Source organism: Chionomys nivalis, chromosome 3 (genome assembly GCF_950005125.1).
Source record: "Chionomys nivalis chromosome 3, mChiNiv1.1, whole genome shotgun sequence".
Taxonomy (NCBI): Eukaryota; Metazoa; Chordata; class Mammalia; order Rodentia; family Cricetidae; genus Chionomys; species Chionomys nivalis.
In genome coordinates this window covers 96,980,266-97,001,728 of record NC_080088.1, presented here as the reverse complement: position 1 = coordinate 97,001,728, position 21,463 = coordinate 96,980,266, and the positions used below count along the sequence as shown (strand labels likewise).

Here is a 21,463-nt window from a genome sequence, read left to right as displayed (position 1 = left end):
AATCCCAGACTCATCCCCGAGATCCAGGTCACTCCGAGTCTCCAAACACTGGAGGGCTAAGCGTTCAGGAGGCAGAGGATCTGCCTGGCATGCACAGGCCGTGGGTTTGATTATCCCAGAGCATAAAGCAAAACAGCAACCAAACCTGTTGTCCAGCTGTCATTCAACTGCATCTTCTATTTTTAGCTTTTCTTCTTAGCTATGGTGACCCAGGTCCCAGGAAGACACTAGCAGGAAGCTTCCCTTGACCTCAGGGTGGACACCAATCTGGTTCAACAAACACAGAGGCAAGCCAAGTCCAGAAACACTTGTCCTTTTATTCCAGAAGAAAGGAAACAGAGGCAGCCGCTTGGCCCATTCTACCCGCTTGGCTGGAGTGGAGGGGGACAGGGCCAGTGTCCCAGAAAGCAGGCCCTTCCCCCAACTGTCCCTTCCCTCCAGGAGGCAAGGTTAGAAAAACATTAACTTGGTGGTTCCTTCCCTGGCTCTGGCTGGACATTGGAGCCCAGCAGGAAGTGGGGGCAGGAGAGGGAAATCCCCTCCCAGGCAGAGAAGCTGCCATGGCTGGCTATGGGGAGGGGTGGAGGTAGGTTTAGGGGCAGAGGGGAGAAAAGAGCCCTGGAAACCTTTTCCCTTTAACCTGACATATTTATATATTTACAGCAATAAAGGACAGGGAGGATGGAGGATGGCTGGGGTTAACATTGGTTCTTCAGAGGAAGGGAATGAAAGCCACTTAGCACCCCCATCCAGGTCACATTTTCCTGCCTTCCTACTCCTAAAGCCTCCGCTGGGAAAGGTAGAGGGTGGAGGGAGGGAATGTTTGAATGAAGGGCTGGAGCCACAGCTCCTTCCAAGGAAGGTGAGGTGGCCGAGGAAAAGCAGCCGGCTCCCAAGAGAAGGGGCTTGGGGGAGAGGTGGGAGAAACAGCCCCCAAGTGCTGCCTCTTGTCTTGGCTCCCCAGTTCCACAGGGTCCCCTGCTGGCTGACGCGGCTACGCCAGGCCCATCTCCTCCAGGACACTGCGGGGCGACTCATCCTCCTGAGACAGACAAGGGTGAGGCAGAGACACAGGGAGGGCAGAAGGGGAGGGCAAGATGAAGGGATCAGAGTCAGGGGAAGCACAGACACGTGGGGGTGGGGGAGGAGAAGCTGATGTGAGCCCAAGTCTGGAACACCATGAGCCCTCAGTTGAGGGGGGCTCCCAGGCCTCATGACACCACTCCCAGAACCCACAGTGGTGAGGAGAGGTTGATGCCAAACTCATCACCACCCAGAATCTAAAGCTCTGGACTCAGGGAGCAGGTGTGCAGCTTCAGAACCCAATGGATGCAGAGGAACCCTGATTCCCAGGAGGCAGGTGGCATGGACGCTTGGTCTGTGCCTCTTAGAGTGGTGAAGCCAGCAAGACACTGGTCCCAGAGTCCCCGGGAAGAGAAGTTTAGTGACCAGAGGGCACGCATGCATCTATGTGTGAGGGTGTGACATGAGCGAGCTTACCTCATTTCATTCCACCGTGTCTCCCCGAGAGAGCCAACCTCCCTCATCGCCCCCATCTCTCCCCCTCCTCAGAGCCAGCTCAAGTTGGCTTGCTTGTCACTGCAGAGCCCTGGTGACTCATCTCCCTGCACCAAGGCTCAGCAGCAGCATGGCAGAGGGGGTGTGCCAGATAGCAGGGAGAGCTAACAGTCCCCACAGCCGTCAGTGCCTGAGCAACAGCGGGGTGTATGTATGTGTGTCTACACGTGCATGTGTGTATACATGTGTATGTGGGTACACATGTTGTTAAAAGTGGGGATCAGGCATGGCTGTGGAGACTGTCCTGTCATGAACATACTGTCACCGTGAGCAGGAAGGCCTGAGTTCAGGTCCCTAGCAACCACATACAAGCCTGGCATGGGGGAGTGGGCGGGAAGGAGTAGAGACAGGCAAATCCTGGAGCTCAGTGGCCAACCAGCGAGGCTGAATGGACTCCAGGTTCAGTGGGAAGAGACCCAATTTCAACCTTTGGCCTTCACACCCCCCTCACGTTATACACAGGAACACACACAGGCAGGCCAAGTACGGATCAGGGCCCTCGGCTCCATCAGCAGAGACAGAAAATAGATATGAAATCAAGGAAGAAAAGGCTTATTTACCATGAACCACTCTCCAATTCTCTCAACAGCCCTTACTGTCGGGAGAATCATTAAGTCAAAGGAAATGGGTCCTGGGAAGAGGCCACAGCTTGGGATGGCGAGTGGGAGATGGCTCCACCCACCTCCTGGTCCAGAGGCTCCGGACTTAGGACAAGTCAGACAGCAGGGCGTGATGGAGGGGGCCACTCGTCAATGGGCAAGGTGTCCGAGAGAGGGGAAGTCCCCTCGGCCACAGTATTCCTCCTCCTCCTCCTCCTCACTGTCCCTGGCTCGTACCTCCTGCAGCAGGTCGGCCTGCTCGATGGCCTTAAGCACACTCTTCTTGGAGGTGTCCTGGACGTCCCCACCCATCAGAAACTCATCCAGGATAAAGTAGGCTTTCTCAAAGTTGAAGATGATATCCAGCTCGCACACCTGGGAGAGGAGGGAGAAGGCAGAGCTGAGCATCAAGATGTCCCCCAGCCCTCTTCCTTCTGTTTTACGCCCCTGCAGTCTCATGTAGTCCAGGCTGTCCCTGGATTCACTATATAGCTGAAGCTATCTTAGACTGGCTCTCCTGCCTCCACACCGCACCACATGGCACAGGGTACCGGGCATGCAAGGTAAGCAAGTACTCTACCAACTGAGCTACAGCCCCAGCCCGCAGTGAGTCCCTTCAGTGGCTCTCAGATCCTCCCAGCCCTCAGCTCTCAACTCTGGTCTTTCCCCAGGCTGACCTTGAGGTCTTAATCCTCCTGCCTCAGGTGCTGGGATTGTCGGTACAAACTGCCATCTCTCCTCATCCTTTTATAGTCAGCCTCCTATTCTGGACCAGGAAATAGAAGTCTGTGGTTGCTGTTGCCTTTCTCTTAAAATCTCCAACATGGTTTCTGCCAGACCCTGGGCTAGTCTCCGCCTCAGACATTCTGGGGCAGAGGAGAATATCATGGTCTTTGCTTTAGAAGACCCAAGGTGATCTCTACTAATACAAAATTAGCTGTGTACACCATGGAATGTCTATGGGCCTCAGTTTCCCCATCCAAAAATGGAGACGGTAATGCTGACTCCTTGGATAGATGAACAAACCAGAGAACCTCAAAAGGCCTGTGGGAGTGGTGTAGGTCTCTAGTCTCAGCTATTCCGGGAGCGGAGCAGAAGATAGTCTCCTGGGCTACAGAGGGAGTTCAAGGTCAATTTGGGCAACCTAGTGAGACACTTTCTCAAAATACAAAGTACAAAAGAGGAGAGGAGATAGCTCAGGAGAGGAGCATAAAGCACCCTGATGTGTGAGGCCTTACGTGCCATGTCTAACATGAAATCAACCAACCAATCAATTAACCTAGTCTAGGAATACAGCTCAGGTGGTTGAACGCTTGCCGCGCCGGTGTAAGAATGGCCCCACAGGCTCATATACATGAAGGCTCAGTCACCTGGGAGTAGAACTGTTTGAGAGGATTAGAAGGATTAAGAGGTGTGGCCTTATTGGAGGAAGTGTGTCACTGGGGATGATGGGTTTTGAGGTTTCAAAAGCCCATGCCAAACCCAGAGTCTATCTGTGAGTCAGATTGTAGTTAGCTCTCAGCTACTGCTCCAGCAATTGCCTGCATGCTGCCACGCTCCCACCAGGATAATGGACTAAGCCTCTGAAGCTGTAAGCAAGCCCCCAATTAAATGCTTTCTCTTGTAATAGCTGCGTTAGTCATAATGTCTTTTCACGGCCAAAAGAACAGTGACTAAGACACTTGCTTAAAATGGGTCTGTTCCCAGAACCCTATAAACTGGGTGTGGTGGTCAAACCTGTGACCCCAGAACTTGGGAGAACTAAAAGTCCAGGGTCACCCTCAGTTGCACAGTGAGATGGAGACCAGCTTAGGATATATACATGCTACTCAAAAGCAGGAGCCAGGTGGTGGTGGCACACGCCTTTAAACCCAGCACCCGGGAAGCAGAGGCAGGCAGATCTCTGAGTTCGAGGCCAACCTGGTCTACAGAGTTAGTTCAAGACAGCCATGGCTATACAGAGAAACCCTGTCTTGAACCTCCCTACCTCCTCAAAACTAAACAAAAAAACGGGCTGGCCAGACGGACTAGCAGGAAAAGGCCCTTGTCACATAAGCTTGACTACCCTAGGACTCACGCAAAAGTGGAAGGAGAGAATTCGCTTGACAAAGATGTTCTCTGGCTTCCCAGAGCCATGGCAAACACGCCCCCAATAATGATAACAATAAGGGCAGTCAGATGGCTCTTTGGGTAGGGACACTTATACTTGCTGCCAAGTTGGAGGTCAATCCCCAGGACCCACGTGGAGGAAGGAGAGATCAGAGTCTCAAAAGTTGTCCTTTGACCTCCGCATTCCTGAGTGTGCCTTACCATTCCCAAGTAAATAAATGTACCCCCCCCCCCAAAAAAAACCCTTAAAACAAAAACAAACAAAAAGAACAATAGGGAGAGCACAGAACAGCAGCAGGAGCGCAGGCCTGGCCCAATCCCTGGCACCACCAAAAGAATCAATTGAAGTAGAACCCGCCCCGCCCCCGCCCCCGCCCCCGCCCAAGCAGGACTTCTCTGTGTAGCCCTGGGTCTTGGAACTCACCCTGTGTAGAGCACGCTGGCCTTGAACTCACAGAGATCCACCCTGCCTCTCCCTCCCTAGTGCGCCACCATCACCTGGCCCCGGTTGAGCTTTGTACATCATTAACAGTGTTTTGCATTAAGGCGGCATTCTGATTCTGTATCTACAGTCTGCACACCACACAAGTTCATTCAGAATCTGAGAGGTTAGGTTCTGTGTATCTTTTTTTAATGTTTTAGATTTACTTATTTTCACCTGCACGAGTGTTTTGCCTGCATGTATGTATGTATATGTGCCGTCTGCTTGCCTCGAGCCCAAGCAGTTGAGTCCCCAGGACCCATGTAAAAAAAAAGCTAGACATAATGGTGCTTGTTTGTAGTCCCAGTGCAGGTGAGGTGGAGACAGGGGGATCCCCAACTGAGCTGAATCAAGGAGTACTGGGCCAGTGAGAGACCCTGCCTCAACACAAACAAACAAAAACCAAAGCAAGGCGGTAGCTGGAGATATGGCTCAGTAGTTAGGAGGACATACAGTCCTTGCAGAGGACTGAAGTCAATCCCCTGCACCCACATACTCCAGCCCCAGGAGTCTGACCTCCTCTTCTCTTCTGACCTCTGCAGGCACTTGCAATCACATGCACATGCCCAGACAGACACACACACATATGAATAAACAATAAAACAGGCCAGGTGGTGGTGGCGCACACCTTTAATCCCAGCACACAGGAGGCAGAGGCCAGGCGGATCTCTATGAGTCTGAGCCCAGTCTGGTCTACAGAGTGAGTTCCAGCTACACAGAGAAATCCTGTCTTGAAAAACCTAAATAAATAAATAAATAAATAAATAAATAAATAAATAAAATGAATCCTTAACCCTCAGGGAAAAAAAGAAAGAAAGGAAGGAAGGAAGGAAGGAAGAAGAAACTCCACCAAGGTAGAGTGGAGGGCACAGATGAGCAACACATGAGTTTGTCCTCTGGCCTCTCCATGAACATTTGTGTACAAATACACACACACACACACACACACACATGCACGCACGCACGCACGCATTCTCTCTCTGGGTGTATCTCTCTCTCCCTCCCTCCTTGCCTCCCTCCCTCTCTCCAGACTATTCTAACATAATGCCAAGGTCAGGGACCCCTGTAAAAGGAGAACTTGGTCTCTGCCTATATTCAATGCCAGGATCCCTCTATGGCCACCACCCTCCATGCAGCGAGGCCGGAGCTCAACCGACTGAGGTACACCCCCAAGCTGATTAAGGGCCACAGCTAATAGGCTTAGGCTTAATAGGGGAGATTAATTATGGCTTCTGTGCCCCAACACTACCTCCCCACTGAGACTTCCAGGGCAGGGACTGGCTGAGCCTTTCTTAGGGCTTGGTAGGAAGATGGAACTGCCTGGCATGGAAGCGGGGGTTCGTGGGGAGACGTACGCTGCCGAAGTACTTGTCCAAGAGCTCCACGTATCGGTGGATCAGCTCCAGTGTGATCAGTTCATTGTCTTGACCTTCAATGGCGCAGCAGAAATAGAGACTGGCGTATCTGGGGAGGAAGCCCATGAGGCATAGTTAGGCACTGGCTTCAGGACCCTGGAGTTCCAGGCTAAACCTGTCGGCCAGCCTGATGTCCCAGCCGGTACAGAGAATGTGAGCGTGCTTCAGAAACACCCACGATTCATTCCCTCTCCCTCGTGCCCTCTGACCTGCCTGGCTGAACTCAGCATACACCTGAGCCAGTTCACATGCTCGGAGCAGAAGGAACTGGGAAGGTATGCAGGTGGGAAGGTATGCAGGGGAATGTGGGTGTAGGCATGAGGAAAAGTGGCAGGAGGTTTCAGCATGGTGAAGGAGACTGGGAGGGACCTGTACGTGGGAAGGAGAGCCTTCAGGGTGTGTGCGAGAGGACGCGTCAGAAAACCAAGGAGGCAACCAGAACTTAGATGACCTTAGAAAGTAAAGGAAGAGGGCACTCATGACCTCCCTGTAGATTCCTCAGCGCCTCAGAACTCCTCCCGACTTCAGAGAAAGAGCTATTTCTCAGCCACTTTAACCCAGTGTGAATGCCAGTGCAATCCAGGGACGGCTAAAACAAACGGATGGAGCATCACCTCTTATAGACGACTTTGAGGTCCCTCCACTCCAGGAAGCTGCACATCTTGGGCTTTCGAGCCAGCACGACTTGCATGAGCTCCCGGACCATTTTCTTCCTCTCCTTGTCTGAGGTGGCCAGGTACCATTTTTGCAGCCGGAGTTTGCCCTGCCGGCTGAACAGTAGCATGAATCGCATCTGGAAGGGAGGAAGGACCAGAGCTGAGGGGCACAGAATGGTGCAGAGCCCCTTGCCTTGCACCAGCGCACAGGCCCAGACTCGGCAAAATTCACGACCACTTCTGCCCTAGCTGCGTAGAGAACAATGTTTCTCCTGAGGGAAAGGCAAAGATTTTTATGCCTGCGGTTTGGGTTCGAATCCTGGCTCTATTAGCTGAGTATGACCGCCAGCAAATTAATCTGTTCTGGGCTGGCAAGATGAGCTAAGTTGGTTAAGGTGCTTGCTATCAAGCCTGATGACCTGGGTTCAATACCAGTGGCCCACATTCCAGAAGAGAGCCACCTCCCACGAGCTGTCCTCTAACCTCTACACTCCTGCTGTGGCAAGCCCCCCTTCCCCCACGACAAAAGAAATAAATGTAAAAACATTTTATTGCCTGGCAGTGGTGGCACACGCGGGGAAGCAGAGGCTGGTGGATCTCTGTGAGTTCAAGGACAGCTTGGTCTACAAGAGCTAGTTCCAGGACAGATAGGGATGTTATGCAGAGAAACCCTATCTTGAAAAACAAACAAACAACCCCCCCCCCAAAAAAAAAGGAAAAAAGTTTTTATACACTTATTTGTGTGTGTGTGTGTAGTTCAGAGGACAGTTTTGGGGAGCTGGTTCTCTCTGCTTCTATAATGGGAGTTCCAGGGATCAAATTCAGATACTCAAGTCTTGGCAACAAGTGCCTTTACGCACTGAGCTATCTTACTGACTTTGTAAAAAATTGTCTCTGAACCTCGTTTTTTGTGGGTTTTTTTTTTTCTTTTCTTTTTCTTTTTTTTTTGGACAGGGTTTCTCTGTTAACAGCCCTAGCTGTCTTGGAACTTGCTCTGTAGACCAGGCTGGCCTCAAACTCACAGAGATCTGCCTGAACCTCAGTTTCTTTACCTGCAAGATAGAAACAACAAAGTTACTTTCCTTACAGAATTCTTTTAAGACTTGTCTTTCTTCTTATTTTTTAAAGGTTTATTTTACTTTATGAGCATGAAACAGTCACATGCATGCCTGTCAGAGCCCTTAGGACCAGGGTCACAGATGGTTGTGAGCCACCATGTGGGTGACGGGAATCACACCCAAGTCCTCTGCGAGAGCAGCACATGCTCTTAAGCACTGAGTCCGCTTTTGTTCTTTTTAATGATGTGTAAGTGTGTGCTGTGCATCAACACAGCGGGGATGTGCACGAGTGCGGAGGCCACGGGGGCCACGGGGGCCAGAGGCATCGGATGTGCTGAATCTGGAGTTACACATGGCTGTGAGCAGGCTGACATGCGTGTTGGAAACTGTACTGGGTCTTCTGGAAGAGAAGCAGGAGCTCTTAATGGCTGAACCCCTCCTGCCTTAAGGAATTCTTCAATGAGTTCATTTGTGGGTGCACCTGGAGCACAGTAGGCCCTATAACATGCTTGGGCTGCTATTGCTCCCTGACCTCCTGTTTCCTAACCTTGTTCTCCATGGGGATTAAGATTCCTGGCCTCATGATGAGCTGATGCCAGCGACATCAGTCCTAAGTTCCTTCTAGACCCCGTGTCTCAGAGATGCCGGGTCTCTATCCCACCCTGCCATAAGCCCCTTGACACACGGCCTCTCAGTGCCAGCCCCAGGCCTGTTGATAATCTTCTCTGCACATTGTACACACATCCGAACTGCGTTTGGTACAGGGATATTCAGCTCTCGCCCTCTGCTTTCCTCTGCTACCCACACAATTGGTTCCTAGTACTGGCTTTCCTTCCAGTTTCTTAAAATGTTATTTCATATGGGGGAGGGGTACTCATGCGGGGGAGGGATAACTTTTGTGGGTCAGGTCTCTCCTTCCACCATGAGGGTTCTGGGGATTGAACTCAGGTTGTCTGGTACTTTCACAAGCTGGGCCATCTCTCTAGCCTTCTTTTCTTTCTCTTTCTTTTTTTTTTGAGCCGGAGTTTCAAGTAGCTCAGGCTGACCTCAATTCCCTATGTAGCCAAGGCTGCCCTTGATTTTCTCTGATCCTGTTTCTACCTCCTGAGGGCCAGGGTTACAGGTGTGCAACATAGGCCTGACCTTCCTTCCCAGACACCAGATCACACAGTCAGTACCTCACAGAGGGTCGGTCACCCAGGATGGCTCTCCTAGGGATGTCTGTGGAATAAGGAGCAAGCGGAGTCCTCACTGCTTCACGGATCTAGTTTCTTCCCAGTTGGAGGGGCTCCTGATTCCTTACCTTGAACTCAATTCCCAAGCAAACAGAATTGTGAACATGGCTAGGGCTGGAATCTCTGGGTGTGTGTGGCACTTCCAGCTTACAGGTTATAAATTAAAAGGAACAAAGACCCCAGAAAGTGGGGGCGGCGGTTGTTGGGGGGACAGGGGATGTTAAGAACTGAGGGAGCCAAGTGCGGCTAAGATAAGGGGGTGACAGCTATGGCAGGAAGACGGAAGGCCTAGGTTCCGGAAAAGAAAATGGACTGGGGAGGGTGGAGAGCTGGGAATACCCCAGTCGGGGAGTCTTCCAGAGCCTGGGTTCCCCGACCACAAACACAGGAGCCCACCTGAGCGAGAACTCCGAGCGAGCTCAGTCAAGGAACTGAGACAGGAGGTTAACTATTGACACCCGGAAACCGCTCTCCTCGGGCCCCGCTCCAGCGTGGGCCTCATGGGAAGGGGATTGGGCGAGCTGCGAGCCCCCGAGCGACCCCGGCGCCCTCTCCCCGTGTGGCTTCCCTGCAGCAGTGACCGGGGGCATCGCGAGGACCGAACCCCGTGTCCCGAGCGCTCCACCCGGCTCGGGACAGTCCCGCCACCCTTCAGTCCAGTCCCCTCTCCCCGCCCCTGTCCCGAGTGCCATTTCCAGTTCCCGAGGTCGGCTCGCCCCAGTCGCTCCGGGAAGTGGATCCTTAGCGGACCACAGGGAAGACAGGGCGACTCCTACTACAGGCGGACCCCCTCCGGAGCCCCCGCAGGTACAGCCCACGCCCCTCGGGTCCCCGTCCCCTCCCTCTCTGCACAGCCTACCATCCTGCAGCCTCCGGCCCGTCACGTCCCTCTCCGGCCACCGTAGAAGCCAGCTCCACTCCCCGTCGGATTCTTTTCTTTTCCCTCCCTCTCCGCTTCAAGCCCCGCCCCCGGCCTCACCGGCTCAATCGAGCGGCCACATTGCGCAGGCGCCAATGCTGCAGCGCCCCCCCCTCCCCTCCCACCCGGCGCGCGGGCGGGGCTGGAGGCGGAGAAGCGGAAACCATGGCAACCAGGTCCTTGACTTCAGCTTTGCAGAAGCTCGGTTGTCATGGTAACAAGGCTGTCTTGGAGGGTTGATTGGAGGATGGGAAAGGGAGAGAGGGTAGGGGGACAATGAGGGCCTCGAGCTTTGCAGCATTTGTTGGGGGGGGGAGCGGGAAAAGGGTGAGAGGTGACTGCACGATCTTTAGAGTTTATGAAGAAGCAAGGAAGAATGATGCAGGAAGCTGAGCACTGAAGAGGGAGCACGGTGGGAATGACTGATGTGGAAAACGTCTGTCAAAGGGTGGTGATGGGGCAGCACGAGGGAAGTAGAGAACGGAGGCTGGGGGATACAAGAACAGCTCAGGGCTACGTAACACACAAGGCAGGTGTGGTGGCGCACACCTGTGATTCCCGCACTGGGAAGGCAGAGACAGGAGCGCCTTGTAGTTCAAGCTCAGCCTCAACTGGAGACCACCCAAAGCTACTAGAGAGCCTGTTGTCCTATACCTATCATAAAGTTTAATCTATAAATTGGGCACAGAATGAACCTATGGCCAAAACTAATAGTAAGAGCTGGAGAGATGGCTTAGTGGTTAAGAGCAGGTACTGCACTTGGAGACGACCCTAGTTCAGTTCCCAGCATCCCCCTGGGTGACTCACGAGTCCCTGTAGTTCTGTGTAATTGGCTCGGGATCCAACACCTACTTCTGGCCATCAGGGGCACCTGCACATCTGTGTGCCCATACATATACAAAAATTAAAAAGCCCGAAGGATGAAATAGAACGATTATGACAATGTGTTGCCATGGAGTTATCACCGTCGCTGCTTCTGTACTCTAGATCATTCAGCAAAACATGGGGTATTTGGACACAAGCACTGTGCTCAATCTGATAACCAAGATGGCTACTAAGTGGTTAATGTGTGAGTAATGGGATGATTTGGGATGGAGCGGGGAGTCCTTAGGAATGGCATGCGCTTTGAAGCTCACCAATCGGGGCTGGGGATGCAACCCAGTTAGTTGGTGGAGTGTTTGCCTACCCTGTGTGGAACCCTGGGTTCTGCTCCCCACCTGTAATCCCAGCCCTTGGGTGGTGGAGGCAGGAGGTTCAGGGATTGGAAATCATTTCCCTCTGCTTAGCTGGGTCAAGGCCAGGCTCATCTCTGTGAGACTGTTGTCAAACAAACAAAAAGGCCAACGAGATGGTTTAGCGGGTAAAAGCATTTGTCCCCAAGCCCTGACCTGAGTTTGATTCCTTGGACCCACATGACAGAAGGAAAGGCTGATGCCCATGAGCTGTCTTCTGATCATCTGTCATGACAAGTACACACACACACACAATAGTAAACAAATAAATGTTTAATAAAAATGCACAGGGAACTTGTGAATTGTTTACTTCTTTTTTAATTTTAATTTATTTTAAAAAGTAGCTTTTCTCATTTTACATGCGAAATCCATTTCCCACCCAGTCCCCTCCTCCTGCTTCCTCCACCTCCCCCCTCCCATCCATTACTCAGAGAGCTAAGGCTTCCAATGGGGAGTCAACAAAGCCTAGCTCATTGCTTCGAGGCAGAACCAAGGCCCTCCCCACTATATCTAGGCAAATTGTTTGCTTCTGAGTATTTTCCATTTAATTTTTTTTTGGATTACAGTTGACTTTAGGGAACTGAAACTAGAGTGATCATTACTAAATAATGGTTGGGGGCAAGGAACAACTGTATTTTTTTGTTTTCTAAACATTTGTTTTTAAATTATGTGTGTGTGCGTGTGTCTGTGTATGTATATGGGCACACTAATGTGAGTAAGGGTACCCTTGGAGGCAAGGAGAGGCTGTGGGAGCCAGGTTGTGATGGCGCACACTTTTAATCCCAGTGCTTGGGAGGCAGAGGCAGGAGGATCTCACTGAGTTGGAGGCCAGCCTGGTCTACAGAGCAAGTTCCAGGACAGCCAGTCTGTAGAATCCCCTGGAACTGGAGTTAGCTTGGGAGGCAGAGGCAGGAGGATCTCAGTGAGTTGGAGGCCAGCCTGGTCTACAGAGCAAGTTCCAGGACAGCCAGTCTGTAGAATCCCCTGGAACTGGAGTTAAACACAGTTGTGAGCTTCCTGGTGTGGGTGCTGGGAGCTGAACTTGGGTCCTCTAGAATTGCTCTCAACAGCAAAGCCTTCTCTCCAGTGTTTTATTATCATCATTTATTTTATTGCATTTTTTTTTCCGATACGGGGTTTCTCTGTAGCTTTGGAGTCTGTCCTGGAACTAGCTCTTGTAGACCAGACTGGCCTCAAACTCACAAGAGATCTGCCTGCCTCTGCCTCCGGAGTGCTGGGATTAAAGGCGTGCGCCACCACCGCCAGGCTTCTCTGACCTCCACTCATATTATCCCAAGTGCACACTGTCTCTGTCTGTCTATCTCTCTCTCTCGCGCGCGCACACACACACACACACGCACACACAAATAAGCATTAAAAAGAAAAAGCAGCCGGGCGGTGGTGGCGCACGCCTTTAATCCCAGCACTCGGGAGGCAGAGGCAGGCGGATCTCTGGGAGTTCGAGACCAGTCTGGTCTACAAGAGCTAGTTCCAGGACAGACTCCAAAGCTACAGAAAAACCCTGTCTCGAAAAACCAAAAAAAAAAAAAAAGCAGCCAACAACAACACCTGTTAAGTTTGGAGGCTACAGAGATGTGAGTCCCTACACACTCTGGGAAGCTGGGAATTTCGAGAACTCCTCATCTCAGTTTGCCTAGCTGCAGAAAAGAGGCGATTCACAAGAAAATTGTCGGAAAGATGAGTTTCGCAGGCATGGCTGGTTAGTGTGGGAGCTGACCATTGTCCCTGTGCCGGTGCCTGTCTCGCCTTTCCACTTGAAAGGAGGGCGGGAGAGAGCAGCAAGATGCTGAAGGGAGGTGAGGTTGCCAGCCCTATTAACTGTTCCCCTCCTGCGCCAGGCTTGTGAACTCAGGAGGAAACTCTGGCTTTGATCCCCGGTGCCTAGCACAAATAGCTGTGGTTTACAGAGATTTGTAATCCCAGCATTTGGGAGGTAGAGGCAGGAGACTCAGGAGTTCAAGGTATTTAGCTGCTACTTAGTGAGGTCAAGGTCAGTTTGGACTAGGTGAGGTTTTTGTTTCCAATGCAAAACAAATGACCAGAAAACAAAAACAAAGGAGAAGCCAGGGCTGGAGAGCATTTGCTGCATTTCCAGAGGACCCGAGTTTGATTCCCAGCACCAATGTAAGGTGGTTCACAACATTCCCGCCCCCACTCCACCCACACCCCTCCTCCATAACCGCAGCTCCTTGGATTCTGCCACTGGCATTTACATCCTTCGGCACCTGCACATACATGCACACACTCTCACACGGACGCAGGAGCACAATAAATCTTAAAAACAAACAAGCAAGGATTCTGCTCGTGGAGAACGACAGAAAGGTGATGGCTGGATTTCTTAATTGTTTGTGAATAATGAAAGCAGAGACTACACGAGAGGGTTCCTTCCTGCCCGTGCCTGGGGAGGAGTTAGGGTTTGATGCAGTGGGCAGCTGGGAGTCATTATGGCCATTGGAGCCGGTGAACCACCTAATGAAAGCCGTGGTAGGAAGCTGTGAGCTGGCTCAGTGGTTAAAGTGTTAGTCATACAGCACTGTGTGGGATAATTGGAAAGCACTGATGGAGGGCCAGAAGATCACGAAGGAGGCCGTTTAGGTGTATCCAGGCACAAGGGGGAGAGGGAGAGAGACAATCAGAGCTGAGTGTGATGAGCTAATCAGCCTAGGCTGATAAATGATCTAAGAGGCAGAGAAGGGAGAGGAATCAAAGATGAGATGGAGGAACATGTGCGACTCCTTTTGCATAGATGATGGAGACCACAGGAGACAGTGTTGGGGGGTGGGTACCACCATCCCAACCAGAGCAGCAGCCAGGGTCTTCCAATGACATAACTTTTATTTTTATTTTTTTGAAATGGGGTCTCATGTAGCTCAGGCTTATCTCAAACTTGTGCTGTTAAGCATGACCTTGAACTTCTGATCCTCCTGCCCCTATCTTCCTAGTGCTGGGATTGCTTGCTTGAACAACTACATCTGTTTTGTTTGTTTGGTTTTTTTGTTATTTGTTTACTTGTTTTTGTGATTTTTTTTTCTGGACAAGATTTCTCTATATAGCTCTGGCTGTCCTGGAACTCATCCTGCAGACCAGGCTGGCCTTGAACTCAGAAATCCGCCTGCCTCTGCTTCCCGAGTCCTGGGATCAAAGGTGTACACCACCATGTCTGGTTTGTGCAGTGCTAGAGATGGAACCCAGGCCTTCAAGCAGGCTAGGTAAGCGCTATACCAACTGAGCCCATCCCAGCCCTCATTTGACAACCTTTGCAATTTAAACAATCATGGATGTGGGTTTTTGTTTTGTTTTGTTTTTTGAGATAGGGTCTTAAAAAGTCCAGCCCAAGGCTAGTTTCCAAGTAGTTACCTAAGCACAGGCTGCCCTGGATCCTGAGATCTCTTGAGTACTGGGATTACAGGTGCATGCCACCACACCCTGCTCAGCATGACCCTTGCAGTCCAGTTCAGGGCTTTGGTGCACCTGCCTGCTGGACTTTGGTCCAGGAGGGAGTGAGGCAATCAAAGCAAGATAGGTAGACTCTCAAAGAGAGTCAGAAGGTGAAATCCCTCAGATGATCGTGTCGTGATGCTCCCGACGGTATCCCCTGTTCAGCGAGGACATGGGTGGGATAGGGAGGCACAGGTGTCTTGGGGGGGCATCGTTCTTCATACGTAGCTTTGTTCCCCTGCTGGCCTGGAAGTTCTCTAAGCGCCCCGTTTCCCTGCTGTGCTTCTGTTAGAGCTGGTTTCTGTTCATGTCACAGAGAGCTGCCTGGTAAATTTCCTCATTGTGCGCTCTCCGCTGCCTGCCTATGAGTCAGCCTCATCGATTCAGCTGGGTTCCGGACTCCTGTGGGATGCTGACACATGCCTTCTCATTGCTCCCCATCACCCAGAAGAGGGGGTTTGTCTCTGTATATGTGTGTGGATGCATACGTGTGTATGCTTATGTGCACACGTGTGGTCTGTGTACATGTTTATATGGGTATGTGCATGGGAGTTGTCTGCATGTACATGTGTGTACATCCATGTGGAAGACAACGATGGATATCTAGTGTCTTCCTCAATTGATCTCCACCTTGTTTATGAATTTTTATTACATTTGTGTGCGTGTGCGCACACGCTCGCACGTACATGCATGCACATGCTTTTCACAAGTGGCAGCCAGAGACCAGCTCTCAGGAATCTGTTCTGTCCTTCCATCATGTGGGACTCAGGGATTGGACTCAGGTCATCAGGCTTGTTGGCAAGTATCTTCATCTGAGCCTCCGACTCGTTTTTTGAGAGAGGGTCTCATTGAACTTGGAGCTCACCAACTGTCTAGGCTGGCCGGACAGCGAGATCCAGGAACCTGGCTGTCATTGCCTCCTCAACCCTGGGATGACAGATAAACACAGCTGCACTCAGCTTTATACAGTCTGTGGGGATCGGAACCAAATCCGATCACATTTGCCCAGCAAGTACTTGGCCTCGGTAGGCTGAGCCCCATCTCCAGCCCCCAGAATAGTTGTGATCCGCAAAGATGAGTTTTGATATAGGTTAAGTGTGGGTCCCCTAAAATTCCTACCTTACTTTCTCAATGTGACAATATTGGGCAGCAGGGCCTTTGAGATGTGAGATGAGGGGTGAGGCTGGAGAGATGGCTCAGTGGCTAAGAACTTGTTCTTGCAGAGGACTCCGGTTTGATCCTAACACTCTATGGTGCCTCACAACCATCTGTAACCCCAATTCCAGAGGATTTGATGCTCTCTTTTGAACTCAGCAGACACCAGACATACATGAGGTGCACATACAGACAGACAGACAGACAGACAGACACAACACTCATAAATATTAAAAAAAAAAGGTGGTTGGGGATAGCTGTGGTTTGAAACGGAAACGCCTCCTACAGGGCTGTGTTTTAAGCACACTGTGGAGCCCGTTAGGAAGTGTGGCGTGATGGTTAGTGCTAACCGACAACTTGACACAGTCTAGAATTTCCCCGGTCAGAAAGACACTTCCACTGTGGGCGGCACCATTCCCTAGTCAGGATCCTGGACCACGTAAGTAGAGGAAGGGAGCTGAGCACCAGCAGGTACTACTCTGTGTTCCTGGTTGTGGGGGTCATGTGACCAGCCGATTCCAGCTGCTTTGATGTCCTCATAGGTTGCTTCTGGTGGTGTGTTTTATTGCAGCAGCGGGAAAAGTAACTAATACATGGGGCTCGGCTGACAGAAGTGCAGCACTGGGTCTCTGAAGGCGACACACACACACTGCTCCCATCCAGCTTTCCGTCTTCTGGTCTCTCACCCTGGGAAGAGACCACTGCAGCATGCTCCCACCACCTGGGACGGAGCCATCCCCTGTGTCTCCCCAGGACGATGGGCTGCATCCCCCTGAAATCACGAGCCCAAATAATTCTGTGATGGTTAGTCTTCATTGTCAACCTGACTGGATTTAGAATTACCTAGGAGATGAACCTTTCAGTGTGCCGGGAAGACCCACCCTGAATGTGGGTGACGTCATCCCGTCCACTGGGACTCCAGGGAGCTGGGCACAGCACCTGTCTCCCCCTGCTTCCTGGCTTGGGATGTAGTGTGACCTCCCCCCTCCCCTCATCTTTCTGCCGTCACTCCCTCCCCACCACGACGGACTGTAGCCTTCCAGTTTATTGTGGCTCACAGCCTGAGCTCGGCACTGCTCGGAGCTGCTGGGATTGTCAGGTCTTTTATTACAACACAAAAGTAAGTAACGCAGCCATTAAGGGGGTGATGATGACTTCCTCAGTCCTTTGAGCTGGATTAGTCACTGGGAGTGCGTCGTTATAAATGGGATCCACCCTCCCCGTTGTCTTTCCTCTGCACACGTCCATTTGCCCTCCCCTCTCCCCCCACCACGGAAGCAGCATCAGGCCCCTGGCAGAAGCTGAACAGATAGATGCCAGGGCTGTGCTCCCGGCCCTCTTAGCCTCCAGGGCCGACCATCAGGATCCTCTACCCTTTGTAGATCCCCGAGTCCTAGGTGGGAGTGCTGGCTGGCACTTACCTGTCAACCCCTTGATCTGAGTGACTGAGGCAGGTGACTGACCAGTTCAAGACCATCCTGGACTCAACAGTGAGATCTAGTTTCCTAAAACAACCCTGAAAGCCAGAACAATAAAGCAAACCCGTGTGCATGTGTGTGTGTGTGTATGTGTGTGTGTGTGTACATGCAATCAACGGTCCACATGCAGAGGAGGTCAGAAGACGCCCAAGCTGGTTCTTGCCATCCCAATATGGGTGCTGGGGATTGAACTCGGGTTGTTGGGCTTGGTGACAAGGGCCTGTGGCCACTGAACTGTCTCAATGGAGACACACACACACACACACTTAGGCTTCACAGCCCCAGTGCTTTCCCCCAATCTCCTTTCTTTGAGACAGGGTCTCATGTATCATAGGCTGGCCTCAATCTTGCCATGCGGTCAAGGATGACCTACAGCTTCCAATCCTCTTGCCTCCATTGAAGGAGTGCTGGGATTACAGGCCCATGCCATTCTCTCTGGTCTATGGCGTTGCGGGGATAGAACTCAGGACTTTGTGCATGCTAAGCAAGCCCTCCACCAGCCGAACTGTGTTCCCAGCTCGTGTTTGTCTTGTAAGTGAATCTGAGCTAAACACAGAGTTCAGAATCTCGGCAAGATTTTGTTTGAAGACACATCTGCTTCCATCCAGAAAAGAGCATTCCATTATCGTCAATGTGACATCTGGTGGGGTGGGGTGGGGGGAGCCAGCGATGACACATTTCACCCAGGAAGCCTCTGTTTAGGCTAAAGAGTGGCATATGCAAATTCAGGCAGTGGAGATGGGACGTGAGGCCAAAATAGTCTGCCTGGCTGTGTGTAAGTTCTACACACACACACACACACACATACACACACACACACCAAAATTATTGATTGTGTGTGTCGGGGGAATGCACATACCACGTCATGTATATGGAGATCAGAGGACAACTTTCAGAAATCAGTTCCTTTCTTCTATTACGTGGGACCCAGGAATCGAACTCAGTTCCTCAGGCTTGGTAGCAAGCACTTTCACCCACCAAGTCATCTCCCTGAGCTATTTCATGGGCTCCTCTAAGCACTTTTGATGTCTGGAGAGACTTTTTCTCATTCATCAATGCCACAGAGAGTCAATACACATATCGACAGAAGTGCAGGTATTGTTCTCTGTGGTGCTGTTGGGTAATTATGACATCATCAGTAGGAATTAGGGTGCATTAGTGACTGTCTGTATTCCCAGCTACTTAACAAGTTGAGGCAAGAAGGCTGCTTAAGCCCAGGTGATTGAAGCCATCCTGGGCAGTACAATAAGACCCTGTCTCAAATATACTATCGTTGATGGAACTGTCCAGCTTCTCAATCTCTCCATGTTTCTCCCTCTTTTAAGTTAATACACACTTCTTTAAGACCTTTTAAAAAAACATTTATTTATACTATATGGGTGTGCATGTGCCATGTGTGTGGCGGACAGAGGACAGCGTGCAGGAGAAGGTTTTCTCCTTCTTCCAGGGTTCTGGGCCTTGAACTCTGGTCATTTTGGAGACAGCAGCCTTTATCTGCTGAGCCATCTCAAGGACCCTGTCTCAGGTTTCCTCGTCTCCACATAACTGCTTGCCACTGCTATTTCAGTGACTCTTACTTGATGGATCGATTTACAAAATGGTTTAGGGGTTAGAGATGTGGCTCAGCAGTTCAGAGCGCTGACTGCTTTTCCAGAGGACCTTAGCTCAATTCCTATCACCCACACGGCAGCTAACAACCATATAACTAATAACACCAGTTCCAGGGAACCCAATGCTTTCGTCCACCTCCTCTGTCACTGCATGGATGTGGTACACAGACATACATGCAGACAAAACAGCCATTCTAATAAAATAAGAATCAATAAATCTAAAAATAATTAAAAAAAAAGATTTAGTTAAGTCAGATGTGATGTTACATACCTGTCATTCCAGCTCTCAGGATTTGGGGGCAATATGATGGCAAGTTCCAGGCTAGCCTGGGCTACACATCAAGATCCTATCTTAAAACAAACAAACAAAACCTTCCTCACAATTAGTGAGTCCTTTAATCCCAGCACTTGAGAGGCAGAAGCAGATGGATTTCTATGAGTTTGAAGCTAGCCTGGTCTACACAGTGAGACCCTGTCTCAAAACAAACAAACATAACCAAAATCCCACGATTATTAGATTGGCATGGTGTCACACAATCCCAGTACTCAGCAGCATGAGGCACGAGGATTGTGAGTTCAAGTATAGCCTAGGTCATTTAATGATATCCTGTTAGAGGAAGGAAGGAAGGAAGGAAGGAAGGAAGGAAGGAAGGAAGGAAGGAAGGAAAAAAGAAGAGGAAAAGTTTGGAAACAGGTCACATCTTCTTGATAGATGTGGTTTTTATAGAATATTTTTTGCCGTGAAGGGTTTCTCACATTTGTGTTCATTGCCTGTCCATGGGCAGATAAACAGTCCCACTCTGTGAGAGTCATAAAAAATTAAAAAAAAAAAAAAGAAACTGGGAGTGGTGGCTGGGGATGGATCTTGTTAGTTTTTCATCTTTAAAGAAATAGAGAAAAGAAGAAAAGTTTGGGAGGCCAAGAAAAGCAGGCCACGCAGAAGGCAAAGAGGGCAGGCAGGTTGCACGCTGTGAGGTTGCTGCGGGGTCTCTGAGGTCCCTCACCGTCTTTATCTCGACTATATCTGAGAATAACTGAGAACCTGTTAAGTGGGCCAGCGCCTTGCTTGATTCCTCTGTGGTGAGGGGACCTTTTGAAGAATCCTTTCTTCTTGAGCCTTCCCAGCATGTGAGGCCATTTTTGAACTGTGTATTGGAGAATTAGGGCTCACGAGTCCTACTTTTTTGAGATTTTTTTTTTTTTTTTGGTGTAGAGTTCCTTGTAAGTTTTTAAAAGAAAATCTCTTATTATAAATGGGTCACTCTCCAACCTTCGGCCCGAGGCCTAGAACTGCTCACATTTTCGGGGCATAAGGAGATTATATCTGGGTCCCAGTGTTCTTGAATCCTTAGACAGTTGTCTTCATGACCCTAGCTACCCACCAGGGTGCTCAAAGGGAGTGAGGCAGGAGGATGGAAACTAGTGTCAGAGGAGGGTTGTCTTCTTCCTTCTTTTACATTTATCTCCTTCACACGTATGCACATGCGTGCTCCATGTGTTCATGAATACAGATATGCACGTGCCATGGTTCACACATGGAGGTCGGAAGACAGTTTGCAGCACTCTCTGGTTTTCTCTCCATCATGTCAGTCCTGAGAATAGAACTCACACCCTCAAGCTTGGCTGCAAGTGCCTTTCCCCATTGAGCCGTGTTGCCTGTCCTCAGCTGAAGTTTGGGCCACAATCTCAGTATAGAACTATCTTGTTTGGATCTCCAGGCTAAGTTAACCCAGGGGTGTCGGTGCTGTTTCCCTTCATCCTTTTAATTTTGTCATTTTGTTGTTGTTGTTGTTGTTGTGTGCTGGGGATTGTGCCCAGGGCCTCACGCATGCAATGTAAGTATCCTACCACCCAGCCAGTCCTCTGGCCCTCACTGGCTGATTCTATCCAGCCTGGAGAATGCTTGCCTAGAATGCTCAAAGCTATGACTTGGAATCCCAGCCCTACACACACACACACACACACACACACACACACACCCCAGAAATAAATAAGCCCCCAAATCCCAAACTGGAGGGAGGAAGGAAGGGAGGGGGGGCTTTATAGGAAGGTCTTTAAAAGTGGCTACAGAAGCCGGGTGGTGGTGGCGCACGCCTTTAATCCCAGCACTCGGGAGGCAGAGACAGGCGGATCTCTGTGAGTTCGAGGCCAGCCTGGTCTACAAGAGCTAGTTCCAGGACAGGCTCTGTAGCTACAGAGAAACCCTGTCTCGAAAAACCAAAAAAAAAAAAAAAAAAAAAAAAAAAAAAAAGTGGCTACAGAGAGTACGTACATAACAAAAGAGCCTCGGTTCCTGGGGACCTGATGTCTATCTAAATGGGGCTGGGCACATGAATGCAAGCATGGTTATAGGCTGGAAATGACAACATGATTGGGGTCATGTGGAAAGAGAACCCACTGACGGCTTCGCTGGCCCATCCCAGAGGGAAGTACAACCTGTTCTGGGGCTGGAGAAACGAAGAGCAGAGGTAGAAAGCGG

At 50.6% G+C, this 21,463-nt stretch overlaps 1 protein-coding gene across 1 annotated transcript; it reads right to left on the bottom strand.

Annotated features, from left to right (window-relative positions):
- Positions 1–297: 297 nt before the first annotated feature.
- Ap1s1 (adaptor related protein complex 1 subunit sigma 1) lies at positions 298–10,097 on the bottom strand. Its single transcript, XM_057765773.1, has 5 exons — positions 9,991–10,097; positions 6,797–6,975; positions 6,123–6,231; positions 2,415–2,552; positions 298–1,042 (listed from the first exon to the last, which is right to left on the bottom strand). Exons 1-5 carry the CDS (start codon positions 9,991–9,993, stop codon positions 995–997), a joined length of 477 nt encoding a protein of 158 aa, XP_057621756.1. The 5' UTR covers positions 9,994–10,097; the 3' UTR covers positions 298–994.
- Positions 10,098–21,463: the final 11,366 nt, after the last annotated feature.